The following is a 19,690-nucleotide window of genomic DNA, read 5'->3' as shown; positions in this document are numbered from 1 at the left end:
CATGCCACTGGGATTACATTCCTAGTGGGACTGTATGCTAGTGGAACTGTCTGCTGCTGGTATAATATGATCCTGGGATGGTTTGCTTCTCATATTGTGTGCTACAGAGATTTGAGGGAAGATTGATACCAAGTCTATGTGAAGAACAACAGACGGTTGCACCAAACTTGGTTTGGCAGTGTAATTGTAACTAGCTCTTTTTCATTCATGTAGCTGAGCACTAATAAATAAGCTGATTCATAGTTGATGTGCACTACATTTTGCACACTTTGCTTCTTAAAACAGTCTATTTCTATAAGAAAAGACATTCGTTGCTTCTGAATATTTTTGCTTTTCGAGATTACTAAGAAGCATGACGCTTTAAGTTGATATTTGGCCCTGCTAAGAAATTTTACTATATTAGAAAGTACTAAATGCTGTAACTTGATCATCTCTCCACACATACATAATCCCATGCTTTTAGGTTCCAGTTATACAACATATGCATGGTCTTGCCTCAGTTGCACACATCTTGGTTTGGGGGATATTGCTATATTTTACAATCCCTGGCCACACTCGTTTTTGCTTTTGTCATCATATTCTACACATGTATCAACGGAATGCAAATTATACTGTATCTAGCCGGAGACCAAAAGTCATTGGTGTGGCAACAACATGAAATTCGTTTACATGTAGGTGAAATCAAGGTAGTACTGTTTGGCATAGGGCAGAATATATTGAGCCCCATTGACTGCCCTACTGATATGTACCCTTGATCTATACAACTAAAACAGTTATGCCAGTCTATCATTTATGCATAACTGCCCAGGCTAAAGCTGTCACCATGTTTGAGATCTAAAAAATCTATGATGGGTCCTTTAATATTCCTCCCCATCTTCTCAGTTACCATTTTCACTAAAATAAATGTGGCCATATCATCCAACTAGGGATGTCAGCATACTTCATTTGCTTCCTACACTTCATGCAATATGCAGTTGATCAACTGCAGACCACATTTGTAAAACTTTGTCAAAGCAATGTTTGCTACTTGTGGCATGGGAGTTGAAGTCAAAGTGCTCTGCATTGCCCACTGTGCCTCTCATGGCACACGTTTACCTTTCCTTAACAAGAAGCATCATTTTAGAACTTTTAAAGACTAGATCAGCCTTCTCAATGCCGGCAGTCAAAGTTTGGAGCTTGCTCCTCCTAAACACCCAGCTACAGCTGCAGGTTTATGGCAATCACACTGCTCCCTAGATAGTACTGCATTTCTTGTTTGCTATGTCTAAGTTTCAGGGACATTCGCTTGGAGGCCATTTTGGTGGTATCGGATGGCTTTACAACCTACAATATTTCTAATGAGCTCTTCTCTTTCATGACAGACTTAATTTCAAATTGTTCAAAGGGTCATTCACAAAGAGATTATTCCTCAAGTTTCAAGATGTACGGTGTTAATTCATTTTCTTTGTCTTGCCCTGACCTCAGCATGCTCTCGTGGGCAGGGATGGGATTCTAATCCTGAGTGGTCACTTGGCACCAGCTACACTCTGAAGTCCATGCGCACTGTGCATCATAGTGAAGCTGATTCAAGTCATCTGAACACTTCTACTAGCCAGGCTTCTCCACTGATATTGAAGTCTTTTTAAATAAATCTACTTGTGAAGGTATGAAATGCCTAAGCAAAGCCTCGGTTTAACACCTGTTTACCAGCTGGTGCCCAACTACTGTGCCAAGCATCAATCGACCTCAAGTTTCATTTCAGCAGCAGAGAGATGTACAGCATCATTCTGTGACAAGAATCCACCCAAGGAAGACTTCGTGGTTGTGGAAGAATTGATCTATCGATGGAGACGGGGATGAAAATAAATAAATATATAAATAAAGACAATTGTTGGGACGGAAAAATACTAATAATGGTTATAGCTCGAGATCCCAGTGCATGGGTGTGTGTGAGTCTGGTCTGTGAATCTCTGCTAAGGAAGAAGAAAGAGTTTCTATAATCCTCATCATCCTCACTTACCAAGGGTTGCAGTAAAAATACCATTAAAGATACATATTTTCAAGGCTCCATCACACAGCAATATCCTTTCATAGTGATGTAGACCTGAATCTAAGAGTATGTTGCAGGATTTCATAAGTTGTCATTTGTTTTTACTTCACATTGGAATGTCGGAAGCTGGCTGACAGTATCAAGTTAAACAGTTTGTCTTTTTTCATATTTTAGGCAGTGGTCCAGGGTGGTATCGGTCTTGGAGGATGTGTATCTAGAATCCAACAGGATTACCCAGGGACAACCGGGCAACTGGATGCAGAGGAAGTAGTTTGTATTCTTACTTTTCCGATTTCAAGAACATAACTGCATTATGCTATGTTACCGGCATTTGTCATAGTCTGCCATTGTTACATCCTTATAGTGTATTCGGTAGTCTTAGGATGATGGAGGATTTATGTTGACTTTGAAGTTCCAACCGACCGACACCGATTTTTGGCTTTGGTTCACTGAGGATTCTTCAACCCTTGCGTAATCATGGCACAGAGAGACTGCTTGGAATTGTGGTGGAGATAAGGTTGAGCATCAATTGGCAGTGTAGGGCAAACAGGTAATTAAAGTCACCACCCGGTTTATTCTGTATGTCCAAGTCAACTCCTCTGGACACGGTGCCTTTTTCTGCATTCATGCTGGACGGAGCTTGACAGAAGCACAATTGTCACTGTTCCGAAACCCTTCTTAAAACAAAAGGCTGGAGAACACAAGGTGATGCAATACAATGTCCCAACCATGTATGGCTCCCAGGCAGCCATGACAGATATACATTAGCAGCGATCCGGTCAGGAGAGGCGGCAATGCTGAGTATGTCCCCTCAAGACTGGCGTCTGTCTGTCTGCCTGGTTCTGGTATGGCATTAGTGAGTGGGGTGGCTCGGTAGCTGTGAGTTCCCGCTCAACAGCTGCCTCCCAAATTTCATGTCAGGATGATTGGGGGGGGTGGGAGGGGGCAGTTGAATCAATCCCTGGGATCTTTACACTTCAAACAATGTGCCATTTCTTCCAAATACCTTTCTACCTGGATGGTAGTGCTGAGAAAGCCAAACTTGCTCTGCAGTACATCTGTGGCTTCTTTCAGCACAGTCTCTGCATCGGTGCTGTCATCTGATGGCAAAAAGTAAGAAATGGTTTAGAAGAACAGGCAACTGTGGGACAGACTCCTTCCAACAGAGATCAAACATAGGTGGACTGGATAGAAGCCATCTTGCCATGCAAACTGTGGTGGAGGTGGTCAGTGGCATTAGTTAATCTAAGCTCTGTTGTTAAAAGAAAGGGGAAATGCCAAACTTGGAGTCACACCTAATCAATTATTTCTCTTGTGTAAAGCAGAAGGTAAAAATCTTTGGAGCGGAGGTCAACATCATTAAGACAGAAATACCAACGCCCATGGAATCCCATGAGTCAGTGATAGCAACAAATAATGCCTGTGGAGTGAAACTTACCGATGGCAATGTGAACTGATACTACATTCTGACTGAGAGTAAGCGCCCACAACCGAAGACCATGTGTGGCTCTCACTCCCTTCACAGACAACAGGACTTCCTTCACAGCATTGAAAGAGATTTCCCTGGGCACACCTAGACAGTCAGCGGGACAGACAAAAAAGCAAAAGCTTTAGTTGACAGGAGACGCAGGTAAAAGCGCAGTCTGGGGGTGGGTCCTCAGCAGCTATGTTTGTGGGCTGCTAGGTAGAACTGCTCAGACATGTTTGCTACAAAGAGGAAACTCCAGGGAACACTCTACTATCCTGACACTGACATACAACAATGTCAGGATATCTGCAACCTAGCAGATTGCTTCCTGCCATGCTAAAAATACTCAAAATATTCTATTTATGCTATATTCATTCAAATAAATAGAGTTTAAGATTTCTTCTACTGCACCCAGGATGTGGCTTTGGGAGAAGAATCAAGGACTGAATTAGGCTCTGCTCCCTTCACCACAGCAGCTACGCCTTACCATGAGATTTCTCTGATCCTATAGCGAATGCCTTTTGGGAGGATCATTTATTACATTATTACAATGTTTTTAGACAATAGTTCATTTTCACTTGACTTGACTGAGCGGATCTTGCCCTTCCACTGGGAACAACTGCAACTACAACACTGAGGTAATTCTATTTATTACACTCATGTATAGGGCGTACTACTCCTCACAAAGTGTTGAAGCACATGGGTAGCATACAACTTCATGCAGCTTAGAGTTAGTTTGTAGTGTTGCATTTAGTGGTATAATATGGACGATTATTAAAGTTAGAGTACTGATTCGTTGCATGCAACTTCTATTCTAGAGGAATGTTAGTGTATTGTTGTTTTTGATGAAGACGCTTTAGTTGTGTGTTGATCTGCATTCCTAATTGTGTCACCTTAATGAAGGGAAAGTGTATTTATTGCCCTACTGTACTGTGTATTTGCAGGCAGTAGTGTTGTTTGAAATATGGTTATGGTTCGAACTTATACTGGCTGAGGTAGGGAGTCGGTGGGAAGAGCTCAGAAGTATTTAGTTTTGAAGAATAATTAGTATAGGACAGTAGGTGACATGGAGTGACAAGGTCAGCTTGAACAGAGCAAAGGGACAGATCCTAATTTATTTTTATTGCACTATTTTCTATTGGGTTTTCAACACAAATAAAGAGAGGTTAGCATTTATACAGGAAGTAAAAGCATTACCAATTATACTGTCAGTCGAGCGCAACATTACAGTTATAAAAGCAGAAAAAACAGAGGACAAAACACACAACAATATCCCTTGGTATGTATGGCAAACGTTGGCTGACCGCTAAGGTGGGAACCAAAATAAAAATGGGGTGTGGGGAGAGGAGAGAGAGAAAGGCTGCTGCATTAACCCACTAGAGTACGTATAGGATAAACCTTGCAGAAGAAACAAGTTACTTACCTGTAACTTTGGTTCTCCAGTATTGGTAACTTTCATAGATTCCCATAGCTTGTATCATTCCCCGTCGTCGGAATGGGAGTCTCGGTATCCAAAATAACATAGCATTAGGTACAAAAGAGAAAGAAAAAGGCCTAGGCCTCATTCCCTTTTGTAGTATATCTACCTCTTTTTGTAAAAGAGACCAAAATAAAGCAACAACCAATCAGATTAGCCTCACCCCACAGAACCTTCCTGAGAGAAGCTCAGAGCCTCAGATTTTCGTAGCCGTTGTGTAACAGTACAACCAAACCTGCCGAGGGCTGAGCTTTCCCAGGGGAGGAGGGTGGGCGCATGGGAATCTATGAAAGTTACCAATACTGGAGAACCAAAGTTACAGGTAAGTAACTTGTTTCTTACTCCAGTATTGGAACTTTCATAGATTCCCATAGCTTGTATCAGAGTAGCTAGCAGTAAGAAACACATTTTGCCTCCCTGAGACATCTCAGTATCCATAACTATATATCACCGTACTTATTTTTTTTAATTTTTATATTTTACATAAAAGTACCATGCAATCACATAAGAAAAATACATAGCAAAATGTGCAAGAACCATACAAAGGAAGGAGGGAAGAAAGGAAAGCTCACCACTCAATGGAAGAGGTTCCACAGGACTGCCTGGCCCACAGCCGTGTCTTCCTGTGCCAAGGTCTCCAGACAGTAATGTCTTGTAAAGGTGTGCATGCTGCTCCAAGTCGCAGTTCTGCAGATGTCTTTAATCTGGACCCCCGCAAAGAGAGCCGTAGAGGAAGCCATGGACCTCGTCGAGAGTGCTCTAATTCTGCCCTCTAGAGGCTTGTCCGCTGCAGAATGACAGAACTGTATAGCACTGGAGATCCATCTAGCAATGCCCTGCTTGGACAGGGGTAATCCTTTGCAGGAAGCACTGAATGCAATGAACATTTGCGAAGATTTTCTAAAGGCTTTAGTACGGGCCGTGAGAAGTTGGCCTGATATATGATGTCACTAATTCTAGTGTACATCTTGTATCAGTCCAAACAACCCTTATGGTGATTGGTTGTAAAGTCAACCTTATAGACCAGCTATCCTAGTGGTAGCATGGACAAGAGCAGTCTTAGGCTAAACTCTGTATGGCATGTGAAGCCAGCTGTTATACCATATGCAATCCCTTGAATACCAAATGAAAGGACACCACAACAGATATATATAAAAATAGAATGTATTTATTCTAGTCAAACCCTCAGCACTCTTTATGAGATTCGAGGTAAGTACAACACAGTCTTAATTAGGCATACATTAAGTCACACAGGTAAGTAATACAGTTAGGCCCTAGGGGCCACGCAAACCATATACTAAGTAAGTGGTATAAGAACCACTGTCACGAACACAGGATAGGCCTAGGCCTAGGGAATCGCTGGGGCTACACTATACTACCAAAGGTTAGGAAGTGGGAGGCCCACGGGATTCAGGTGCAGAGTGGAAACACTCACGCGTAATGCGTAAAAGTCGATAGGAAGTTATTAGAATTTAACAGTTTTAGGACACTTCTGGAATAGCTAGGAAGTCGAGACTTGGAAACTAGACCCTAGGATAGTCAATACCCTTGTGAGCACCGGAGTACTCAAGTTACCTAGCCCACGGGCTGCGGGTGCATAGGTGTGAACTTGCGACAGGTTTCGTCGTTGACTCCTATGGATGCCTGAAGGAAAGTTGCTGACAGGCAGTCAGTGAAGAGTGTCCGGTGGATCCCAAGGATGGAATCAAGAAGGAAGGATACCTGCAAGCAGAAGGGACAGAGTCTAGGTCACCAGCCTGGAGCCGGGAAGGAACCAGGAAGGAACCAGGCGATGTCGTGAAGATGCAGGTGAAGAGGTGAAGCTTGTCGCAGCAGCCACGGGTACCAGGAGGCGTTGAGGACGACCAGGACCAGGAGGTGAGCTGTCCCACGAAGGCTCTTGCTGTCGGCGGCGTCGATGTCGAGTTAGGACCCAACAAGCCTTGGCAAGCGGAACCCATGCAGAATGGAGGACTTGCTTCTGGTGCAGACCAGGAAGGTCTGGGGTGCTTCTCTTTCACAGAGGAGCGGGTGCCAGTCTGGAGGAGCCGGACCAGCAAGATGAAAACAAAGGTTCATCGTCGCAGAGGTCACTAGCCAACGGGCCAGCAACCGGACAACACGTCGAGCAACTCAGGTGCAGAAGAGCCCCACGCAGAACACGTGAAGTGTGGGGAGCTGATCTTCTTTGTAGATGGTGCTCGGGATGGGGGCTTCTCAATTCCCCAAGCACAGCCTCGAGGAAGCCTCAGAAGTCGCGCTAGTCAGTTACTAGCCACTTTTCCCAAGTCGCCGGTCCCACGTCCCTCGTCGCCTCCACGGGTCTCAGCTTCACTGCAGATGTGGATCTGGGTCAGAGGTGTATGGAAGTCTTGGCGCTGGTCAGTCTCTGCAGTCGTCCCTCGTAGGATCAGTCGCAAAGCAAGCAGCGGTCGCTGGATGGTGCCTGGTTGCCCAGGGGGGTCACTCCTTGGCCACAAGGGAGATTTCTTCAGTCTTCTTCCTGAGGTCGAATGTCGAAGGTCCAGAGTTTCTGTTCAAGTTGCAGATTCAGGTTAATCTAATTTAGCAGGGCTCAGCTACCTACTGATATACTGGGCTAGTGGGCTGGGCTACCTGCAAGGTCCCTCCTATGGGTGGGACCAGGAAGGGGAGTGGTTAAACCCCCTTTCCTTTGTCCAGTTTCGCGCCAGAGCTGGGGCGGAGTGCCCCAGCGCCGGTTTGAACTGGACTATGTATGGGACACCTTGTGTGCCCCAGGCAGTGTCTAGTTTCTTTCATCCCTCCCTGCCCCAATACACTAAGTCCTGTCTGGGGTGGTGCTCGCAACTCCCAAGGCAGGAAACCTATTGTCCAAGCCTCCCTCGCTGGAAGGACTCCCAGCAGCAGGAGGTCAGACTTGTGTCTGTGGCAGCAGCATCCATTTTGTGATGCTGGGGCTCTGGTTAACTTTAACCGGGTAAGTAGGTTTCAACATGTCTTCTCCCTCTAGAAGGGAGGAATAATATCCTCATCGCCAGAAATGGTATGGGGGTATTATTCCAAAGTGTTAGACACCTTACACGACATGTTTTGATAAAGCCAAACCATAGATACCATAACCGTTTAAGATTATAAGGTACTTTAAGAGCATATGGTAGGCTATATCATAGAACAGCTATAAGGACATGGTTCCGAAAGCTGCAGACAGGCTCAGCTCATGCTAGAGCACCATCTCACATGTTACCAAGCACTCTGCCTCCAGGATTGTTAAGGCCTGCCATAGGAGTGGCTGATAGGTACACATGTGTCTATATATAAGGTAGGTATAGGAATACTACACCTAAGCAAGGAGTGATTACATAACCTTGCCCCAGCTGAGTTATCAGCCAGTTGTGTCATAATGGAAGGCCAGGCCAGGGGTGGCATAATACATGCTGCAGCCCCTGGTAGGGCTAGGGTACACCTATGCCCTGGGTACCTAAGGTACACTATACAGGGGCCAATAAGGTGATCCTAACCAATTGGGTTATGCACCTAAAGTACATAGTATACATTTAGAGAGAGAACAGCGGGGCTGTGGGTCTGATTGGCAGGCCCACAGCCACATCTAAGTCGAAAACCAGTGAAGCAAAAGCTAAAAGTGGGGGTGAACATAGAAAGCAGACCCTACTCTCCTACACAACCCCCCCCCCCCAAACTTAGGGACATTAAACTAACCTTGACCAGTTGAGTCTTCATGTTCTAAGTGGAAATATCTGGAGAGTCCATCTGCATTGGCATGGTCAGTCCCAGGTCTATGTTCCACTGTGAAGTCCATCCCCTGTAGGGAAATGGATCACCTAAGAAGTTTGGGATTTTCACCCTTCATCTGATTTAGCCACATGAGGGGCTTATGGTCTGTCTGAATCTTGAAGTGAGTACCAAACAAGTATGGCCTCAGCTTCTTCAGGGCCCAAACCACAGCAAAGGCCTCCCTCTCAATAGCTGACCAACGTTTCTCTCTAGGTGTCAGCCTTCTACTAATAAAAGCAATGGGTTGGTCTTGACCATCTACATTCAGTTGTGAAAGAACAGCTCCCCCACCCAACTCAGAAGCATCTGTCTGGACTATGAACTCTTTGGAGTAGTCTGGACTTTTCAGAATAGGTGCACTGCACATGGCCTGCTTCAGGTCATCAAATGCTTTTTGACAGCTCACTGTCCACTGAACTTTTTTTGGCATCTTCTTAGAGGTCAAGTCATTAAGTGGTGTCACAATAGACCCATAGTTCTTAACAAACTTTCTGTAGTACCCAGTCAGGCCCAAGAAAGCTCTGACCTGAGTCTGGGTAATTGGAGGAGTCCAGTTCTTTATGGTCTGGATCTTGCTCTCCAGTGGTTGAACCTGACCCCCACCGACTAGGTGGCCCAGGTATACAACCTTGCTCTACCCTATCTGGCACTTAGTGGCCTTGATAGTGAGGCCTGCCTTTTGCAGGGCCTCTAAAACATTCCTCAGGTGGACCAGGTGATCCTCCCAGGTGGAGCTAAAGACAGCAATATCATCAAGATAAGCTGCACAGTAGTCATCCAGGCCTGTAAGGACTTGATTCACCAACCTTTGGAAAGTGGCAGGTGCATTCTTCAAACCAAAGGGCATTACCACAAATTGATAATGTCCTCCTGGGGTCGAGAAAGCAGTTTTGGCCTTTGCATTCTCAGCTAGTCTGATTTGCCAGTAGCCTGCTGTCAGGTCAAATGTGCTAAAAAACTTGGCAGCTGCCAATCTGTCAATGAGCTCATCTGCCCTAGGTATTGGGTGGGCATCTGTCCTAGTGACAGCATTGAGACCTTTGTAATACACGCAAAACCTCATCTCTCTCTTACCATCTTGGGTGTGAGGTTTTGGCACAAGAACTACAGGACTAGCCCAAGGGCTCTCTGAAGGTTCAATGACTCCCAGCTCCAACATCTTTTGTACCTCAACTTTTATGCAGTCCCTGACATGGTCAGGTTGCCTGTAGATTTTACTCTTCACAGGCAGACTGTCACCAGTGTCCACCTCATGGGTGCACCAGTTTGTCTGACTTGGGGTCAGAGAGAACATATGTCTGTAGGATTGCAGAACTTGTCTGCAGTCCTGTTGCTGATGATCAGTGAGGCTGTCAGAAAATACCACACCATCAACTGAGCCATCATCAGGGTTCTGAGTCAACAGGTCTGGGAGAAGGTCACTCTCTTCCTCCTGCCCCTCATCTGTAGCCATGAGTAAGCCCATGTCTGCCCTGTCAACATATGCCTTCAATCTGTTGACATTTAGCTCCCTGTGGGGGCTTCTGGGAGTCCCAAGGTCCACCAAGTAGGTGACTTCTCCCTTTTTCTCAACAATAGTGTGGGGTCCAGACCATTTGTCTTGGAGTGCTGCTGGGGCCACTGGCTCCAACACCCACACTTTCTGCCCTGGCTGGTACACAGTCAGCACAGCCTTTTGGTCATGCCAAGCTTTTTGGAGTTCTTGGCTTGCCTCAAGGTTTTTAGAAGCCTTCTTCATATACTCTGCCATCCTGGAGCGGAGGCCAAGTACATAATCCACTATGTCCAGTTTGGGTTGTCTGAGAGGTCTCTCCCATCCTTCCCTTACTAAACACAGGGGTCCCCTTACAGGATGCCCAAACAAAAGCTCAAAAGGGCTGTAGCCAACCCCCTTTTGTGGGACCTCTCTGTAAGCAAACAGAAGGCAGGGTAAAAGGATGTCCCATCTTCGCCTAAGCTTGTCTGGTAAACCTTTTATCATCCCTTTTAGGGTCTTGTTGAATCTCTCCACAAGCCCATTGCACTGTGGGTGATAGGGTGTAGTAAACTTGTAGTTCACACCACACTCCTTCCACATTGCAGTCAAATATCCTGACATGAAGTTGGCACCGCTGTCAGAAATAACCTCCTTTGGAAAGCCCACTCTGGAGAATACTCCAAGTAGGGCCCTTGCCACAACAGGAGCTGTTGTGGTCCTTAGGGGTATAGCTTCTGGATACCTAGTGGCATGGTCCACTATCACGAGTATGAATATGTGCCCAGATGCTGTTTGGGGGTCCATTGGTCCTACAATGTCTATCCCCACTCTCTCAAAAGGAACCCCCACCACAGGTAGTGGTATGAGGGGGGCCTTTGTGGTGCCACCTGATTTACCACTGGCTTGGCAGGTGACACAGGAGCGACAAAACGCCTTGGTATCTTCTGACATATGAGGCCAGTGAAAGTGAGGGACAAGCCTGTCCCAAGTCTTGTTCTGGCCTAAGTGTCCTGCAAGGGGAATATCATGGGCCAAGGTAAGAAGGAAGCCTCTGAAACTCAATGGTATGACCAACCTCCTGGACGCACCAGGCTTGGGGTCTCTAGCCTCTGAGTACAGTAGCCCTTCATCCCAATACACTCTATGGGTACCTTGAGCATTCCCTGCAGCCTCAGCAGCAGCCTGCTGTCTGAGGGGTTCAAGAGAAGGACAGTCTAATTGTGCCTGCCTCAGATCTGCCCTTGAAGGTTCCCCTGTCCCAAGAAACTCAACCTGATCAGGTTCCAGTTCTTCTAGGACAGTTCCTTCAGGGCTCTCAGAATCATCCTCCTGTGAGGGCTGATCCACCACCTGAGGCAGGGGGGAAGGCACAGCCTTTACCCTACTGCTCTTTCTCTTGGGTTGTGTCTGGTCCATTGTCCCAGGATCCAGCACTTGTTCAGTGTTACACTTTTTGGCCTGTGACCTGGTCACAGCAAGGACATGTGCATCTATCCCCAGCATTTCTGCATGGGTCCTATACTCCACTTCAGACCAAACTGAAGTTTCAAGGTCATTTCCCAACAGACACTCTACAGGAAGGTCTGAACTTACCACAACTTTCTTGAGGCCAGTTACCCCTCCCCAGGAGAAGTTAACAATTGCCACACTATGGGAAGTAGTGGCATTGCTAGCATTGGTCACTAGGTAATTCTCACCTAGCATGATCTGTCCAGGGTCCACAAAGGCAGGTGTCACCATTGTGACACTAGCCCCAGTGTCCCTGTAGGCCTGAGCCATTCTATGGTTGATAAAAGGAGTCTGTCTGTACTTGCCCAGGTTACTGGGACCCACAGTAGAGGACAAAGCTATGTCCCCATCACAGATCAGAACAGCCTGAGTAGGTATCCTGACTAGGCCAGAATCCTCCTCAGTTCCCAGGGTTAACCCTACTTCACCCTTTTGCTGGGAACCACCACTTACAGCTGGACTAGGGGGTACAGTTGCCTTACGGGCAATGGTGGCTGGGGGCTTATCCTTTTTGGTGCACTCACTAAACCAATGTGAGTTTGACTTACAATAGTTGCACCATGGTTTCTTTTGGCCATCTTTCTTTTTATCCTTTTTGGGACCACCCTCCCCCTGAGCCTTTTGGGGGCCTGGTGAAGACTTCTGGTCTTTTGCTTTCTGCTCATTACCCTTCTGGTCTGCCCTTTTCTGATCACCGCCCTGGTTCTGGTTTTTCTGCTTAACTCTATTCCTGAGCCACCTATCTGCCTTCTTTCCCAGTTCCTGGGGAGAAGTTAGGTCAGAGTCAATCAAGTGTTGATGCAGCAGCTGGTTTTGACAGTTGTTAAGGATGTGTTCTCTCATGATCAAATTATACAATCCTGTGTAGTCCTTAATCTTACTACCCAATAACCAGCCTTCCAAAGCCTTAGTGGCACAATCTACAAAGTCAGTCCAGTCCTGAGTCTGTGTCTTCTGGGTATCCCTGAACAACAACCTGTATTGTTCAGTGGTTAGGCCAAACCCATCAATCAGAGCACTCCTCAGGACAGTGTAATTGTCAGCATCCTCATCACTAACTGTGAGGAGCTTGTCTCTACCTTTCTCAGAGAAGGAGAGCCACAAGATAGCTGCCCACTGACTTTGGGGTACCTGCTGTACTTTGCAAGCCCTCTCCAAAGCAGTTATCCATTTGTGGATGTCATCCCCACACTTGTAGGGAGGGACAATCTTGCTCAGGTTTCTATTATCATAGGTCCTGTCTCTATCCTTAGGGATATTGCTGCCACCAGTGGGATCTAACCCACTTAACTTCTGCTCTCTGGCCAGAGCAAGCTTCTCCTTGGCAAGGGCAAGTTCTTCCCTCTCAATCCTCAGATTGGCTTCCCTCATTCTGGCCTGATGCTCTCTTCTCTGTGGAGAAGTCATTCCCCTGTGAGAAGAGGCATTGGAGCTATTAGAGACATGGGAGTGGATAGATTCCCTTGAAGGGGATCTTTCTCTCCTGCTTCTCTGGTTAAGCCCACTTGAGGGTCTGAATGGGGGGACCCCAGTCAGACTCCCATGTCGGCTTAAGTTAGCCTGGCTAAGTCTCCCAACTTGGACCTGGCTGTCTACCTCATCTTCTGAAGTCCCATCTGACTCATCTGTAGTGGGTAGACCCTCACCTGTACCTAGGGTACTAACCTGGGAGGCCCTATGAGCATCATACTCCTCTAGGATCTCCACTAGCTGAATGAGGGTAGGGTTTGAACCCTGTTTTAACTTTCTGGAGGTACACAATTGTCTCATCTCCTGAAAAGTTAGGGTATCATATCTAGAGGGGATCTTTCTCAGACCTACCCCTCCTGAGAGAGAATCAACTTGATCTCCTCTCAGAGACATGATCTAGTGAGGGTGTGGTGAGTGCACCTACCTACACTAGTTGTATCTACTAAACCTCTCTAGTAGTTGTAGTCAGGGTATGCTAGGCCCTTCAACGTACAACAACTAAGTCCAGTAGGACTTAAGTATTTATAACCTATGTTATATGTACCTAACAATATCTATGTGATCTTTCAATTTAGTATCTCAAGATTACAATGGTATTACAACAGCAAGCTCAGATCCCAACCGCTGCTCACCAATGTGAGAAGTTGGCCTGATTTATGATGTCACTAATTCTAGTGTACACCTTGTATCAGTCCAAACAACCCTTATGGTGATTGGTTGTAAAGTCAACCTTATAGACCAGCTATCCTAGTGGTAGCATGGACAAGAGCAGTCTTAGGCTAAACTCTGTATGGCATGTGAAGCCAGCTGTTATACCATATGTAATCCCTTGCATACCAAATGAAAGGACACCACAACAGATATATATAAAAATAGAATGTATTTATTCTAGTCAAACCCTCAGCACTCTTTATGAGATTCGAGGTAAGTACAACATTGTCTTAATTAGGCATACATTAAGTCACACAGGTAAGTAATACAGTTAGGCCCTAGGGGCCACGCAAACCATATACTAAGTAAGTGGTATAAGAACCACTGTCACAAACACAGGATAGGTCTAGGCCTAGGGAATCGCTGGGGCTACACTATACTACCAAAGGTTAGGAAGTGGGAGGCCCACGGGATTCAGGTGCAGAGTGGAAACACTCACGCGTAATGCGTAAAAGTCGATAGAAATAGAAGTTATTAGAATTTAACAGTTTTAGGACACTTCTGGAATAGCTAGGAAGTCGAGACTTGGAAACTAGACCCTAGGATAGTCAATACCCTTGTGAGCACCGGACTACTCAAGTTACCTAGCCCACGGGCTGCGGGTGCATAGGTGTGAACTTGCGTCGGGTTTCGTCATTGACTCCTATGGATGCCTGAAGGAAAGTTGCTGACAGGCAGTCAGTGAAGAGTGTCCGGTGGATCCCAAGGATGGGATCAAGAAGGAAGTATACCTGCAAGCAGAAGGGACAGAGTCTAGGTCACCAGCCAGGAGCCGGGAAGGAACCAGGAAGGAACCAGGCAATGTCGTGAAGATGCAGGTGAAGAAGTGAAGCTTGTCGCAGCAGCCACAGGTACCAGGAGGCGTCGAGGACGACCAGGACCAGGAGGTGAGCTGTCCCACAAAGGTTCTTGCTGTCGGCGGCGTTGATGTTGAGTTAGGACCCAACAAGCCTTGGCAAGCGGAACCCACGCAGAATGGAGGACTTGCTTCTGGTGCAGACCAGGAAGGTCTGGGGTGCTTCTCTTTCACAGAGGAGCGGGTGCCAGCCTGGAGGAGCCGGACCAGCAAGATGAAAACAAAGGTTCGTCGTCGCAGAGGTCACTAGCCAACGGGCCAGCAACCGGACAACACGTCGAGCAACTCAGGTGCAGAAGGGCCCCACGCAGAACACGTGAAGTGTGGGGAGCTGATCTTCTTTGTAGATGGTGCTCGGGATGGGGGCTTCTCAATTCCCCAAGCACAGCCTCGAGGAAGCCTCAGAAGTCGCGCTATTCAGTTACTAGCCACTTTTCCCAAGTCGCCGGTCCCACGTCCCTCGTCGCCTCCACGGGTCTCAGCTTCGCTGCAGATGTGGATCTGGGTCTGAGGTGTATGGAAGTCTCGGCGCTGGTCAGTCTCTGCAGTCGTCCCTCGTAGGATCAGTCGCAAAGCAAGCAGCGGTCGCTGGATGGTGCCTGGTTGCCCAGGGTGGTCACTCCTTGGCCACAAGGGAGATTTCTTCAGTCTTCTTCCTGAGGTCGAATGTCGAAGGTCCAGAGTTTCTGTTCAAGTTGCAGATTCAGGTTAATCTAATTTAGCAGGGCTCAGCTACCTACTGATATACTGGGCTAGTGGGCTAGGCTACCTGCAAGGTCCCTCCTATGGGTGGGACCAGGAAGGGGAGTGGTTACACCCTGTTTCCTTTGTCCAGTTCCGCGCTGGGGCTGGAGTGCCCCAGCGCCGTTTTGAACTGGACTATGCATGGGACACCTTGTGTGCCCCAGGCAGTGTCTAGTTTCTTTCATCCCTCCCTGCCCCAATACACTAAGTCCTGTCTGGGGTGGTGCTCGCACCTCCCAAGGCAGGAAACCTATTGTCCAAGCCTCCCTCGCTGGAAGGACTCCCAGCAGCAGGAGGTCAGACTTGTGTCTGTGGCAGCAGCATCCATTTTGTGATGCTGGGGCTCTGGTTAACTTTAACCGGGTAAGTAGGTTTCAACATGTCTTCTCCCTATAGAAGGGAGGAATAATATCCTCATCACCAGAAATGGTATGGGGGTATTATTCCAAAGTGTTAGACACCTTACACGACATGTTTTGATAAAGCCAAAGTTACCATAACCGTTTAAGATTATAAGGTACTTTAAGAGTATATGGTAGGTTATATCATAGAACAGCTATAAGGACATGGTTCCGAAAGCTGCAGACAGGCTCATGCTAGAGCACCATCTCACATGTTACCAAGCACTCTGCCTCCAGGATTGTTAAGGCCTGCCATAGGAGTGGCTGATAGGTACACATGTGTCTATATATAAGGTAGGTATAGGAATACTACACCTAAGCAAGGAGTGATTACACAACCTTGCCACAGCTGAGTGATCAGCCAGTTGTGACATAATGGAAGGCCAGGCCAGGGGTGGCACAATACATGCTGCAGCCCCTGGTAGGCCTAGGGTACACCTATGCCCTGGGTACCTAAGGTACACTATACAGGGGCCAATAAGGTGATCCTAACCAATTGGGTTATGCACCTAAAGTACATAGTATAAACTTAGAGAGAGAACAGCTGGGCTGTGGGTCTGATTGGCAGGCCCACAGCCACATCTAAGTCGAAAACCAGTGAAGCAAAAGCAAAAAGTAGGGGTGAACATAGAAAGCAGACCCTACTCTCCTACACGGGCCACATAAAATTTCAAGCACCGCTGCACGTCCAGCGAATGAAGTGCCCTTTCCGCCGGTGTAGACGGTTGAGGAAAGAAAGCCTTGAGAATCACCAGCTCATTTAAATGAAAGTCCGAAGGCACCTTTGGAATGAACTTTGGATTAGTCCGTAGAATTACAGTATTCCTTTTGAATTGGAGGAAAGGTTTCTGAATTGTAAGAGCTTGCAATTCCCCAATACGCCTTGCTGACGTGAGAGCAAGAAGGAGTGCCAATTTCCATGAGAGGAACTTCAGATCCACTCGATGAACCGGTTCAAAAGGAGGCTTCATCAGCTGGGAGAGAACCAAGTTCAAATGACATGTGGGAGGCGGAGGCCTCACGGTAGGATAAACTCAAAATAGTCCTTTGAGAAATTGCTTGACAATTCTAGAGGACCACAGAGACGGCCCAGAGGCAGTGCATCTGAAGCGAGAAACTGCAGCCAAGTGCACCTTTATTGACAAATGAGCCAAACCTGCCTTAGCCAAGGACAGGAAATAAGGAAGAACTCGATGAGGCTGAGACAAAAAAGGAACAACACCTTGCTGATGGCACCATATGCAAAAGCGTTTACATTTGAGACGGTAAGTCTTGTTAGTGGAAGGGGCTCTAGCCTGAGAGAGAACATCCCTTATTTTGTTCGAGAGAGGAAGATCTAGGAACTCTCGCTGCTCAGGAGCTATGCTGAGAGGTGTAAGGAACGAGGACCGGATGCCAGATCTGGCCCTGGGACATAGTGAGAAGATCCGGAATCGTCCGTAGAGGACGAGGAGGGACCAGAGAAAGAAGGTGAAGCTCCGTGAACCAAAACTGCCTCGGCCATGTCGGGGCTATTAAGATCATTTTGCATGGTTCCGCCTTGATCTTTCTGAGTATCCTCGGTATGAACGGAATGGGGGGAAAAGCGTACACAAATGCGCTTGACCAAGCTATCGAAAGCGCATTCCCCAGTGATCCGCGATGGTGAACTTTGCTTGCGTAAGACTGGCGTTTCCGGTGTTCTGGGGTGGCGAAAAGATCTATCGAAGGTTTTCCCCACTGGCGAAAAATGTCCTCCAAGACCATCTGGTTTAGTTCCCACTCGTGGCTGATGGATGAAAGCCTGCTGAGCCTGTCCGCCTTTTCGTTGAGGACCCCAGGTAGGTGTTCCGCTGTGAGTGATATTCCGTGAAGGATCACCCATTCCCAAATCCTCTGGGCCTCCTGTGACATCGGAAGAGACCTGGTGCCCCCTTCTTTGTTGATGTAATGCATGGCCGTGGTGTTGTCCGTGCGGACAAGAACCATGGAACCCTGCAACCGTGGCAGAAATGCTTGAAGAGCCAGGCGAATCGCTCTGAGTTCCAGGAGGTTGATATGAAGGAGACGGTGTTTGGGTAACCAATGCCCGCTGACCTGCAAGTCCTGAAGCACTGCACCCCAGCCGTCCAGCGAGGCATCTGTCGTGACAACATGAGGAGCCGGATTGCTTACGAAGGATAGCCCTCGGGATAAATTCTCCTCCTGTGTCCACCACAAGGCGGCATCCCTCATCGCCGCAGTAATCACCACCTTGTCGTCGAAAGAGCCGTGAACTTGTTGCCACTGCATGTCTAGTTGCTCTTGAAGAGATCGCATCCGTAATCTGCAATGGGGTATCAGAGGGATGCATGAAGAGATCACTCCTAGCAAGGATTTGTAACGGCGTACTGAAAGACACCTTCTTCTCAACAGATGTGCCAAGGACTTCAGCTTTTCTTGCCTTTCGAAGGTTGGGGAAGCCTTGTTGAGAGACGTGTCCAAGATAGCACCTAGAAACCGTGCTCTCTTGGACAGACAGAGCGACGACTTCTCTCTGTTGAGAGTCAGACCCAGATTGCTGAACAAAGCCGTACACGCCCCGACTGTTTCCTCCGCTATGAGCCTGGACAGAGCCTTCAGCAACCAATTGTCCAGGTAGGGGAAGATTTGATAATGCTGCTTCCTGAGGAAAGCTGCTACCGGTGCCAGCACCTTGGTAAAGATCCTCGGGGCAGAACGAAGTCCAAAGGGTAAAACCCTGAATTGGAAGTAGCTCTTGGCTACTGTGAAGCGTAGAAACCTCCTGTGAGCTGGATAAATAGGGATGTGAAAATACGCATCTTCGAGATCGAGAGTGGCCATGAAATCTCCCGGGTTGAGGAGACGTAAGATATCCTGGAGAGACACCATCCAAAAGGATTGACAGATGAGATAGGTGTTGAGCTCCCTGAGATATAAAATGGGTCGCCATTTCTCCGGCGTCTTCTTGCCCAGGAAAAACCTGGAGTAGAAACCGTCCCCCCTCTGAGACAGAGGAACCGGTTCCACTGCTCCCTTGAGGAGCATCTGATGTACTTCGAGCCTTAAGAGACGCAGATGTTTTGAAGGCATAACGACAGGGGGCTTGGAAGGTGGTATATGAAGAAACTCCAGCGTATGACCGTCTCGAATGATGTTGAGGGCCCAACGGTCCGATGTTATCCGGGTCCAGTTGTGGAGGTAATGGGACACCCTGCCTCCCACAGGTGTCAACAGGGAGGAGGGTACAGTAGGCAGAGCCAGAACGCCGCTATTGTCTCTTGGAGGTGTCACGTCCCTGGCGAGTCTGTTTCCCTCTAGTGGTTGAGCGAGAGAAAGACGTGGACTGGCCTTGTCATTGTTGGTACTGTGGGCGATACGACTGGGATGTCGAACCATAAGAGGGGTACCGTTGCTGTTGGTACGAGCCTCTGTAGGACGCGGTACTCTTCCCTCTGGCCCCACGGAAAGGCACTTTACGATACTGAAGAGTGCCTAGAGACCTCGCCGTCTCCGTATCTTTTTTAATGTCCTGGAGGGCATCATCGACATGTTTCCCAAACAATGCCTCCCCATCAAACGGGAGGTCCAAGATCTTGTTCTGAACCTCCGGTCGGAACCAAGTCGCTCGGAGCCAGCCCTGCCGGCAAAGAACAGCCGCACCTGCCAGTGCACGGAAAGCTGTAGTGGCGATGTCCATGGCGCAGTCAATCACTTCCGCCGACGTAGCCTTCCCCTCCTGAAGAATTTTCTTGGCCTCCGATGGAAGTTGGTCCAAGTAAGGTGAAAGGTCGC

The 19,690-nt window shown here is 47.6% G+C and overlaps 1 protein-coding gene across 1 annotated transcript in view; it reads right to left on the bottom strand.

Annotated features, from left to right (window-relative positions):
• Window positions 1–2,983: 2,983 nt before the first annotated feature.
• Window positions 2,984–19,690, bottom strand: part of SLC30A3 (solute carrier family 30 member 3) — a 102,113-nt gene continuing 85,406 nt past the window's right edge. Inside the window, exons 7-8 of the mRNA XM_085609972.1 lie at window positions 3,468–3,602; window positions 2,984–3,129 (exon numbers count right to left, since the gene is read on the bottom strand). Coding sequence (XP_085466098.1) covers window positions 2,984–3,129; window positions 3,468–3,602 — 281 coding nt within the window. The remainder of the gene's footprint in view (window positions 3,130–3,467; window positions 3,603–19,690) is intronic.

The sequence above is a fragment of the Triturus cristatus genome, chromosome 6, assembly GCF_964204655.1.
Source record: "Triturus cristatus chromosome 6, aTriCri1.1, whole genome shotgun sequence".
Taxonomy (NCBI): Eukaryota; Metazoa; Chordata; class Amphibia; order Caudata; family Salamandridae; genus Triturus; species Triturus cristatus.
This window is presented reverse-complemented; position numbering and strand designations above follow the sequence as displayed.